At 42.5% G+C, this 12299-nt stretch overlaps 1 protein-coding gene across 1 annotated transcript; it reads right to left on the bottom strand.

Annotated features, from left to right (window-relative positions):
* Positions 1-11435: 11435 nt before the first annotated feature.
* On the bottom strand, positions 11436-11993 carry LOC128459839 (protein ripply2). The gene is made up of 3 exons (XM_053444766.1): positions 11883-11993; positions 11704-11774; positions 11436-11598 (listed from the first exon to the last, which is right to left on the bottom strand). The coding sequence occupies exons 1-3, from the start codon at positions 11991-11993 to the stop codon at positions 11436-11438; spliced, it is 345 nt and encodes a 114-aa protein (XP_053300741.1).
* Between the last annotated feature and the right edge of the window lie 306 nt (positions 11994-12299).

The following is a 12299-nucleotide window of genomic DNA, read 5'->3' as shown; positions in this document are numbered from 1 at the left end:
TGCCAAGCTGCTGCTAAAGCCAAACGCAGCAGCCGAGGAGGGGCTAACCCGAGCCTAATCCCGACTAAGAAAAGGGCCGCACTCAACATCACCTCTCCTTTCTGCTGCAGATTACCCAACAATGGCTTCTGCCACTCTCTTAAATCCACTACACACCGGCAATTTGTATGAGAAAGATGGAGACGGGGGGGGATTGTCTTTGGTTGAGTTGAGAGAGGGGGGGAGAGAGAGAGAGAGAGAGAGAAGAGGGGGGACCAGCGGGGAGAAGTAAAGGGGGGGATAACCATCAGGTGCACTCAAAGCCAATCTGTCGCCTCGTCAATAGGCCCCTTCTGCTGGAGTGCCATGTGCACGAGGGCGCCGGGCTCTGCTAGCCCCCAGCCTCGGACCAGCCTCAGACCAGCCATCCGGGCAGGAGGCATGCAGGCCTGGGTCCGCTCAATGGAGGGATCAAAGCAGGAGTGGAAGGATGGGCCCCCTCTCTTTGTGCTCTCGTGTCTCCCCGAGACAAACGCATCCTCCTGTCCCCTGGAAGCCGCACGGAGGAGGTCCGGCCGCAGGGACAGATGGCGCAGGGGACGGCCGCTGGGAGACACCTGCACTGAAAGGAGGCTTCGTGTCCAACACGTCCACATTTGATCAGTTAAACTATAATAATCATAAACTGTGGAGGGATGTGCTGATGGCTTTATATCTGGGTTTTTAGTAAAACCCTACATCTCAATACACTTAAATGCATTTAAAGAATAAATCGGATGTAGACAAAAAGCACAAACTCATCCATTGGCCAAACTGTTGCACCAACGCTTGATCCTTCCATCCCACTGGCGTTGTAAACACTCATTACCAAACTAATCCACAGAAGAAAATAGTCCCTTTCCAAACATTGTAATTAGGGCCGCCATCATTTTGATTTTATATATTTCTACTTATATATTACATATTCTGAGAACAAAACAATCATGTGTGGGATGGTTCATTCTACATCAATAATTGAAATGACACATCTGCAACTTGTTTTTTGTAGATTGACAGATTCAGGAGGAAGTAATGGGCTCTGTAGGTATGTGCCACAAAGATGTTGAACCAACCGAACACACAGTTGATTTCAGAACTAAAGGACGACTTAGGGATTGGACTATTTAGGATAATTTTCAGTGCTGCAATAAAAGATTTGCCTCACTTATAAAAACACATTTGTGTTGGGGCAAAAAACTATTTTTTGGAGCCTTGAAAATATTTCTTTGTGGCTCTCACTCCTCTTTACATCCTTACCCTCTAAATGAGCCATCACAACAAGCTGCCTTGTTACCACACTCATCCTCACGCAGGCGGTGTTATAAAAAAGCGTCTGGATGCTAATGACATATTTTTGTGGGATGAAAACAATCAAAATTGTTCATTTTGTACTATTAATGTTATTTCCTCTTGCTGTGAAGAGTCACAGTCTCATTCGCTGCCCGTGAGCACAGAGATTTTCCGCAGCCCATCAGACGCAGGGCCTCCAGTAGATATAACCCATGCTATGGTAATCACATGCTAATCACAGTTAACACCAGCGCAGGGTCCTATACTCTAGATTAATGCATCCGTCGCATATTCACGTTTCCATTAGCATAAATCAGGTTCACCCTGCCTTTGTAATTAGTGTTTTCATGTGAATGATAATAAGACATGGTGATTAGGTCAGGGTACTAGAATGGAAATGACTTGTCAGCCTCAAACGGTTCCGCACACGTTGGACGGGCTTCCTCGAGAAACAATTAATGATGTTGAAAGATAATGGAAGTTTGATAGTAGGCAGCAGAAGCAAAAGGAGAGTATTAATATAATTTATGCGAGACACTTGACGCTGTAACAGGGTTCTGGTCGTAAAATTACGCTTCTGTCAAAACACACGTGTGCAAAACTCCTCATTTCATCCTTCAGGTTATATGTTTAAATATGTTACATGGAAATCCTCACACGTGAGCTCTGATGTTGTTGTATATGAAAAAAAGGAATTTTTCTGAATCTGCAGAATTCAGTGATTGATGTGGGTTATACCGGATCATAGAATGTACATAAAGATGGACCACGCGTCAGTAGCTTGAACAAACATCAGTGGGATAAGAACTACGGTCCAATCCCAGACTCATCCAGGCAACATGCCGAAGTGTCCTTTGGGAAAGACACTAATGCCGTGTTTCATTGTGCAGTATATCAGAAGTTGAAACTGGAACGCCCCTCAAGTCGGAAGCAGCTTCACCACCAGCGAATTTGAAATTCAAGATGGCCGCTCCATATACAGTGCCTTGCATAAGTATTCACCCCCCTTGGACTTTTTCCCATTATGTACTGTTACTAACTGGAATTCAAATAGACTTAAATAAACTTTTTCCCGTTTGATCAACAAAACATGCATAGTACTTTGGAGGTGCAAAATAAATTTTATTGTGACACAAACAATAATGAGAACAAAAAAGTTGACATCTGTTGGGTGCATAAGTATTCACCCCCCTGTGTCAATACTTGGTAGAACCCCCTTTCGCTGCAATTACAGCTGCAAGTCTTTTGGGGTATGTCTCTACCAGCTTTGCACATCTAGAGATGGAAAGGTTTGTCCATTCTTCTTGGCAAAAAAGATGAAGCTCAGTCAGATTGGATGGAGACCGTCTGTGAACCGCAATCTTCAAGTCTTGCCATAGATTCTCTATTGGATTGAGGTCTGGGCTTTGACTGGGCCATTTTAAGACATTAACATTCTTTAATCCAAACCATTCCTTTGTAGCTCTGGCTGTATGTTTAGGGTCATTGTCCTGCTGGAAGATGAACCTCCGCCCCAGTCTCAAGTCTTTTGCAGACTGCATCAGATTTTCTTCAAGGATTTCCCTGTATTTGGCTCCATCCATCTTTCCCTCTATTCTGACCAGTTTCCCTGTACCTGCTGAAGAGAAGCATCCCCACAGCATGATGCTACCACCACCATGTTTCACTGTTGGGATGGTGTGCTCAGGGTGATGGGCAGTGTTGGGTTTTCGCCACACATAGCGTTTTGCATTGAGGCCAAAAAGTTCAATTTTGGTCTCATCTGACCAGAGCACCTTCTTCCACATGTTTGCTGTGTCTCCCACATGGCTTCTGGCAAACTCCAAACGGGATTTTTTATGGATCCCTTTCAACAATGGCTTTCTTCTTGCCACTCTTCCATAAAGGCCAGATTTGTGGAGTAGACGACTAATAGTTGTCCTGTGGACAGATTCTCCCACCTCAGCTGTGGATCTCTGCAACTCCTCCAGAGTAACCATGGGCCTCCTGGTTGCTTCTCTGATTCATTTTCTCCTTGTCCGACTCTTCAGTTTGGGTGGACGGCCTCCTCTTGGTAGGTTTGCGGTTGTGCCATATTCTTTCCATTTTCTTATGATGGATTTTATGGTGCTCAGAGAGATGTTCAAAGCTCTGGATATTTTTTTATAACCTAACCCTGCTTCATATTTCTCCACAACTTTATCCCTGACCTGGTTGGTGAGCTCCTTGGTCTTCATGATGCTGTTTGTTCAGTAATGATCTCCAACAAACTCTGAGTCCGTCACAGAACACGTGTATTTATACTGAGATTAAATTGCAGACAGGTGGACCCTATTTACTAATTATGTGACTTGCAAATGTGACTTGTGAATGCAATTGGTCGCACCAGATCTTTGTTAGGGGTTTCACAGTAAAGGGGGTGAATACATATGCACTCAACACTTTTCAGATTTTTATTTGTAAATAATTGTGAAATCCATGTAATATTTCCCCCCACTTCCAAATGATGCACTATTTTGTGTTGGTCCATTACATAAACTCACGATGAAATACATTTTAATCTGTGGTTATACCATGACAAAATGTAGAAAAGTCCAAAGGGGGTGAATACTTATGCAAGGCACTGTATCCCTAGTAGTGAAAGATGGCGTTACTGTGCGGGAAATGCGGCATAATGCGTTATTACAAACTGGTTTTGATAACAATATCTCACTGGCTAATGTAAACATTGGAATACTATCAACTCGGGTAATTTGTGTTGTGATGTCATTCCAAAGGGCCGAGCTCCGAGGTGAGATGGAACGAGGCAAAAAATCCCCAAATTTGTCCGAATGACAATGAAGAGTGATTGAAAAAGCACAGCATCATTATAGAAGCGCTGTATGAATGTGTATGTAGAGAAGCATGAATTCATATAAATTACCTCAGTGAGAGATAGCAAACAGAATTCTCCAAAACATCTTTTATTTTGGAATTATTCTAAGCACAGTCACATAATTTAGACTCGATAACTTATTTTTTGTTGATTTACTCTTTTGAGATTGTTAAAATCAATTTTAATCTCTTCTTGCATTTGTACATTATTTTTTCCAGGAGGGGGGGGGGGGGGGGGGGGGACAGTTAGATTGATATATGGGAACCCGAGGACCCTCGTCCTTCTCTTTAGTGAACTGCATGAAAACTCAAGGGTTCCTGGTTTATCACAGACTGTAACAACAACCTGTTTCATAGTGAGCATGTGCTGCTCTAACCTATAAGCACTAAAACATGAGCTCTCAGATTCAAATACTACACAAGCTAAAAGGTGGAGACTGACACTGTGTGTGTACATGTACATGCAGGTGCTGGGGCTACACCTGTGTACTCCAATGAAACACACAACATCAGCAGGAGAAGCAACAGTGACGGTGATAGTTGGGGTTCCCCCTTCGTGGGCTCCGTGTCCCTTGGGACGCCCCTTCCACTGCTGACACCCCCCTGACATGGAGCATTCCAACCAGACTGGTGACCCCCACAATGACGGACGGCATCCTCCATGCCTATAACCGAGCGATGAGACCCGCGGCTGCCTCCAGAGACCGAAAGGCAGAGGTTGTGATCAGGAATGTGAAGGGGAAAAAAAAAACTGGAAAAAGTAGCCAGATAACGTACGGAACAAACGAGATGAAAGTGCACAAGGAAAATCTTAAATTGTGTTCGTTATTCGTCTGTATGGGTTGTTGAACGTTTGTGTACATAATGCGATTTTTATGTATTTCTTCATTCAACCCAACACCCCTGTTTCCATGTTGATTTATGAGGCCTGACCTGTGAATGCGAACACCCAGCTCCCACCTCCAAAACCAGTCTTCTCCATGGGTATCACATCCCCTCTTTGAACTGTTTGGTAACCACCACAGCTCTGACACGGCCCCGACCGCGAAAACCGATAGTCGTGACCAAACACTTTAGGTTTCCCTCTTTTTGTTCTGGTAATGATAAGGATTCATTCAGAGCTTTTCATGGGAAATTTTCCCTTTGGCCATACAGTTGTAAATTAAGCCTTCAACGCCAACAAAAGGCATTTCTTAAGATGTTTATATGTATATATTTAAATACTTCATATTTACATCAGGAGTGGATCCTCTCTACGGAGGCCGCCATGTTTTTTTTTTACAGTAGCCCAGACTGGACAAACTAAACAACCGAAGGGGAGGGTGAGGGGAGAGTTATTCAGCTGCAATATGCAACTTCACCACTAGATGTCACTGAATTCTAAACACTGAACCTTTAAACGCCAAAAGCTCTAGAATCTCGCTCACATCTTCCTTGGTGTCTCCTACGGGAACGTCACCTCTCTATAAACCTGACATATTTTTTGTCACTCTGTCATTTTTCTAAGGCGCTGGTAGGAGAAGCAGGAGAGCCCCTCCGGTAAAATTCAGGAGAAATATCTTCCTTGCATGACTGAAAGCAGCTACACACTCGAGGGAATCTCTCCACAGGGCTGCACACCCCCATCTTATTGCTCCGGTCACATTTGCGTGAGGACTATGCATCACACTGCAGCTCTCGTCACGGCGGAGGAACAGCTGAACGAGAGATTCTCAAACAGGGGCAGTAATTTGCAGAGTGTGTTTCTAAGTTATTCCAGCTCCCGCAGCTCAGCAGTGGCTGACCCCTCTCCCCTTCTGTCTGCTAAGAGGCCTACGGGGAGGAATCAGCCCAAATTACCTTTATTGATCCAGAGAGACAGGTGAATACCAAGCAGGCCTGTCTTCCCTTCACTCACCTTATCTCTCATGCACCGCTCTCATCACTCCATCCCCCTCCCCGCCCGCCCGAGAGAGGGGAGGAGAAAATAAAGAGAAACTCTAAACAACACCAGCACACATTACTGTATCAGCCACAGCGGTGATTTACTGTTTGCATTCAGGTTGCTGTGATTAAACCGGCCTCTCTCCGTTGCTCATCTTTCCCCGGTGACTCGAGCGAGTGGGAACGGCAGGCGACTGTTTTTCTGGCTCCAATCCTCCGTTGTCCTTTCGCCCCAGCATACAAATCACTGTGGCGGTGGGAAAGATACTCCATTAGGTCCAACTCTGAGTTAAATCAATGCGTGACTTATCAAATGAAATAGGGGATTATGAGGTAATCACCTGGCAAACGCTGCTGAAATTGTAATTATCTCCACTGCACACATCTCAGAGAGAGGAGACCAAACTAACTATTTAAGTGGAGGGCGAGATAACGAGGAGTAGAAAAGCACAACAGCTACATGTCTGAGGCGGCGGCTTCATGTCGCCGAGAGGAGCAGCAGCAACTCGGTGGTTTCTCTCCTCCGACGGAGCGGTGCCTCTCGGCCTCGGCTTCATTACTCGCTCATCACACCTGTTTGCTGCTCGTGCATCAAGTTGAGGAGAGAAATGCATGAATGACAGGAGCTGGAGCTGTGATGCCTCCAGTGTTTAGAAGTTGTGCAAACATATAAAGTGGGAATGATTAGATAAAATACAAAAAGTGAAATTTGTAAAATAAATAAATGTCAAAAACACCAATTATATCCACATATACAGACAATTTAATGTATTATAAATATGCTGTATTATAAGCTAAAATCCTTTTAACAGTTTGTGTTAATAAATACTCATCTTAATTGAAGTTCTCCTTTAAAGAGAGAACTAATCAAATTCCCAATATGTTTATATTCTTTTATATTTTTCAAATATATAATCTATATATTCACAATTATTTAATTTATATTTAAATCACATTATCATCCTTTACAAACTCAAAAAGTAATTAGTGCTGAAACCTGTAGTTAAAACCAAATATTTGATCTACTCATAATAAAATGTGTAATTTTGGTTCAGTATTTTACATTAATGAAATTCAGCTCTGACAAGACATGAAATAATTTTGTAAGTCATTTATTTTATTTGAAACTTATTAATTTGATTGCTATAAAAATGCCATGAAGGTCACATTCAAACCATTTTCCAACAGCAACTCGCCAGAAATACGTGTTTTATTATGCATTTTAGATAATAAAGATAAAGATTTAATAGAATTTTCTGACACCTACTAGTTTCTGTAAAATGCAGAATTTTCTGAAAACCTCCCAGTGAATACAGACTCTGAATTTCCCTTAATTTTAAAACTGGGCAAGTGCAACACAGCCCCCTGGTGGACGCTTTGCGGAGTTGCACCAGAGGAACTAGGAGCAGTTGATGGCTCAATTCCACCACCTGCTGGTCACGTGCACTCATTGTACTCTGCAGACAACATGTGGATTTGGGCCCTGACATGAATTCTCTTATTTATTTTACTGTGAATAAGAAGACAGGTGAAATCCTGCTGGTTCCACCATGAACAAAGTATAGATACTGGTATAAATACACATTGAGGAACATGTGACTCACACCTAACACAACCAGACAGGTTGTTTCACACCCACCACACAAACATTATCACAATGAATTAAATACATTACACTGGTTCTTTGATAGTTACTGATGTGTCTGAAACCTCCAAAAGGTGTTTTTAAAGATTCCTCCACAACAACCAAAGTAAATCAAACAAAATAAGTAATTAGATAATAAATTAAAGTTAAAGATACTTACTGTTGAAGCTTCATTCAGCAACTCATATTTCACACGTGCACAGCCGTTCGACATTGAACTGACAAACACTTTCAGCTCCAAACACTCAGGTGGAAGGTCCCACATTCTCCTTTCTCCATTCAAACCAGCACTTCCTGTCAGGGGCCATTTTTGTTTAAACACAAATTTGTATGTTAAAAGATACACAGCGCCCCCACTCTGGCTGACCATAGAACTACATCTGAGAATTAATAATGTTGCACAACAAGTCATAAATCAACTACTCGGTGGCAGTAATGGTCTCGACAGGACAGCTCTCTCTCTCTGCAGAGGTGTGACGGTGGGAATCCGGAGCTGTGGGCCGAGGCCTCAGCTCGGCCGAGTCACACTTCGTCACCTCGGCTGGTGTCTGCGATCGCACCCGCAGAAGCTCCAGCAAAGTTCCCAGGGTCCTGCCACCAGTCACACTCTCTCTAGATCAACTCTCAGCAAAAAAAAAAAGGAACACAAATTACAGGAACATCTCCCCTGTGACAGAAATATTGCATAATAATGAATATCCAATTTTGTGCATCAGCAAATTGTGTTGATTTAAAACACCTACATAGGGAATTATACATGTGTGTAGATTGTACAAAGATCCGTAGATCAAAAAACAACGAGAGTGAAGAACTTATATCAACATCTTCATACTTGTATTAGAAACTGTCTCCAGCTGATCATCAGGAGCCGCTGTAGGAGAGAGGGTGTGTGGCAGCGGTGACACATGTCACCACAGAGGTCGACCCCGGGGATTGAACACTGTCCGTACCTCGAGGTGTGCATTCCTCACACCCAGGTTCACACCAGCTCCTGGGAAAACGGGCGGCATGTGCCTGAAAAGTCCAAAAGAAAGGTTGTGCAATTCACCAGGGGTCACAAAGTCAAACCGGGATAAGATGGCCGAGCCTGTGAAGAGAGCAAAATGCAGAAACGGCCAAAATAGACAAATGGATACAGGAATAAAGAAATGAGGGAATCTAAAAAATACAGTAATAAGTGAGATTTAAATATTTTAAATACAGGAAAAAAATAACATAAATCAAAATGGAGAAGTGAAATGAAATACTTAAATAAATGCATGTTTATTTGGACATAATTGAGATGTGTATTTATTTATCAATCTAGTAGTTTCTTTATTAATTTTGGCAGTTTCAGTGCTCCGTAGATTTGCATGTTTTCCTAACACACACACACACACACACACACACACTAACAAATACACATGTACAGAAGAATGTCACTTCATCACTTTCAGTGCAGCATTTAAACCGTGTTTCACATGAAACTTGAAACACTTTGAAACGTGCAGAGATTGTGAGTTGATATGAACGAACCCAGTGAGAAGCTGCAGGGTTTAAACGTCACTTGACCTCAGCTTTGTGCACTGGAGGTTATAAGTTCATCAGACTGGTTTTCTGTTTAACTCTCGGAGGTGAGCAAATCTCACACCCCAGTAAGTGACACTCCACCGGCTCTGACACCCAACCCTGGGAAGGTCCAGGCCGGGTGTCCAGAGGTTATCAGAGCTCAATCTCTCCTTCACATCTCCTGATATCAGACCTCTCGATGTGGTCATTACTTTTTATTGTGATGCTCACATTTTGATTTAAAACCATTTTGAAACATCTGTCTCCAGGAGGCAGCACATCCTTGTGTTTGTTGCTTCACACCTCCACAGTCTGGATGGAAGCTAAATCTACAATAAGCTTTATTCCCCTGTGAAAGATAAAATGGGAGTGCACATGTCAAATCATTGAAACCATCGGAGTTAGCCATCGGTCCAGTTGAGGTCACCAGTTCAGTGCACGGCGCCCTGCTGCAGCCCGAGGCCGCCGTGTCTCCCATCACAGGAGGTGTGGAGACTTTGCACCCGGCTGAACACCCGGAGGTGATCCCCAGGGTTCCCACAGTAAACAGCTCGCAGGGTTTGCACCAGGGCGAGTTGATGAGTTTGAGTCAGAAACTGATAAACTGATTTAAACAATTTATATATTATGGTTTTAAGATTGTGCTGCATGGGCACTGAGCTAAAGGATCATGTTCTTGTTTGTTTCTATTGATGCCATATTACACAGATATTCTGCTCAGCTGGAATAAACAAAGAGTCCCAGACAATTGTTTCTGGTTTTAAAAATCAAAATGTGTACATCGACCTGCAGAACTTATTTCAGATCTGCAGCCACTTAATGACTGGAAAGAAAATAATAAAATAACTAAATAACAAATGATAAAAGTACTTTACTTCTGTGTTTATATAAGTTCATATCTTCATAACAAACTCCACAAACTACTCATATATTCTTTTGGATTTAAATGGCTGCAAAAGTCTTTTTATAAACCAAAACAGCACAAAAGCAGCTGATTTGCAGTTCAGGTCCCCATAAGACTTTCTTTCTTTCATAGTATGATTCACTGGATCTCTGGATATAATATATGATCATGTTGTGGTGCTTTCTTATTGGCAGTACTTATACATGTGGAGTTGATGGTGCACAGTACAAAATGGTTATTGGAGGCCCACAACCGTATGTTTGCCTCAGGATGTATTTATGGTTTAATTCAGCCCTGATGATCACATGTTGTCTGGTTTTGACAAAGTTTAGAATGAATTTGTGGACAATCTTAAAGTGACTTAAATCTGAACTGTAATTTATTGAACATTCACTGATTCATTCATGATCTCCTCTGAGTGACAGAGAGAACAAATCAATAATTTAAGAAACTATAATTGATGTTTAGTCTGAAATGGGGATTTGACTGACTCTCCACACACACACACACACACACACACACACACACACACACACACACACACACACACACACACACACACACACACACACATACACACACACACACGCACACACACACACAGAGAGAGAACTCCCACCTCTGTCTCTAGCTCAGTGGGGATCTCGACGCGCTCTGCTGACGCGCTTATTAGCACCTTCCACGTGTCGAACAGTTTCCACACTTCAGGCGACACTGCGCAGGAAATGGCGACTTTACCACTTTGCACTTATCCATGGGAACAGAGCTGCTCAGCCTTCAAACAGACGAATGTGTTTAGCAGAGTTTAAGAACCTTAAATTAATAATCCAAACCCAGTAAACTCCACAGATGTACACCATAATACATCTGTCTTAAAGTTAAATTAATAATTAGGGGGGAGAAACTGCTTTGGAGATAATATTATTCAAAGTTCAGCTAAACTCTGACATGATAGAAAAATAGATCCCAGACAACAATGTGATTTCTTATGTATTTTATTGCGATTCTCAACAAAATCCCAATGAGGTAGAAAATGAATAATTTAAAGCATTCATGCTTGGTATCAAAATGAGAAACATGTATTTACATATATATGTACAGGAATAAATTAAGAGACGAGAATAATAATAATAATATTAATAATAAAATAATATATTGTCACATTAGGGAACAGTTCACAGTCTTCGCAGGAGGACAGTTAGTTCAGCTCCGTCGCATTAGGGAACAGTTCAGAGAGTCTTTGCAGGAGGACGGTTAGTTCAGCTCCTTGTCCATCTCCTCCTCTTCATCGTCGCTGTCTTCATCGCTGCTCGAGTCCTCGTAGACGCAGATGGTCGCTTGGACCGGATAGTTGCGCAGGAGCATTTCTGCGTCCTGGAACAGGTAATCGAAGCATCTCGACTTTGGCCAATACAATCTACAAAAAGAGGAATAAATAATCAATAAACGATGCACACAAGGGGATATAACACATTAAAAATAACGGTATTGTAAGTAAAACGGAGTAATGAACGAAACTTACTTGACTGGGTGGACGAATTGAAGAGGTTTTGAGGATTTTGGATCAGAGAGGTCTCCATGTTCGGAATAAATCTGAAAGTAAACAAAAACAACATCTTGTTAGACTTTTTATCCAATAAAATTGAAAACAACATGTTTGAATTCTAAAGCCTCAAAGACTTTAAAGTGAACTAAACCCACCTTGTGTGCGTCAGGCTTGTCCTCTCCAGTCCACGGTCTCCACATGTCGGACTGCTGGGTGGGGACATTGTCTCCGTTAAAAGCAGAAGGTAATCCACCGTTAGTCTCCATGGTTTTGTTGGTTTGGTTTCTTGCGGTTGTCTGTTCTTCGTAAAGTCCTGAGAGGATGTGAGGCTGCAGTGCCAGGAGCCCTCCTATTTATCAGGGCCCCGCGCAGTCGGTGCCAAATTGCGCTTTGACGCGTCCCCAAGTGTTTCCATGCGCCACGATGGCGAGGTGCGAAATCACACGTTGGCAAACTCCGAGCATTTGGCCACTTTCTGCCTCAAGTCTGAATGTGGAATTTAAACATATTCCCCTCAGAGGCTGAGACAGTTTCCTATGATTAACTCAGTATAAACTGTTTCCTGAGTTTGG

This window comes from Pleuronectes platessa, chromosome 17, assembly GCF_947347685.1.
Source record: "Pleuronectes platessa chromosome 17, fPlePla1.1, whole genome shotgun sequence".
Taxonomy (NCBI): Eukaryota; Metazoa; Chordata; class Actinopteri; order Pleuronectiformes; family Pleuronectidae; genus Pleuronectes; species Pleuronectes platessa.
Note: the sequence above shows the minus strand (reverse complement) of the source record. Positions and strands in the feature narration are given on the sequence as shown.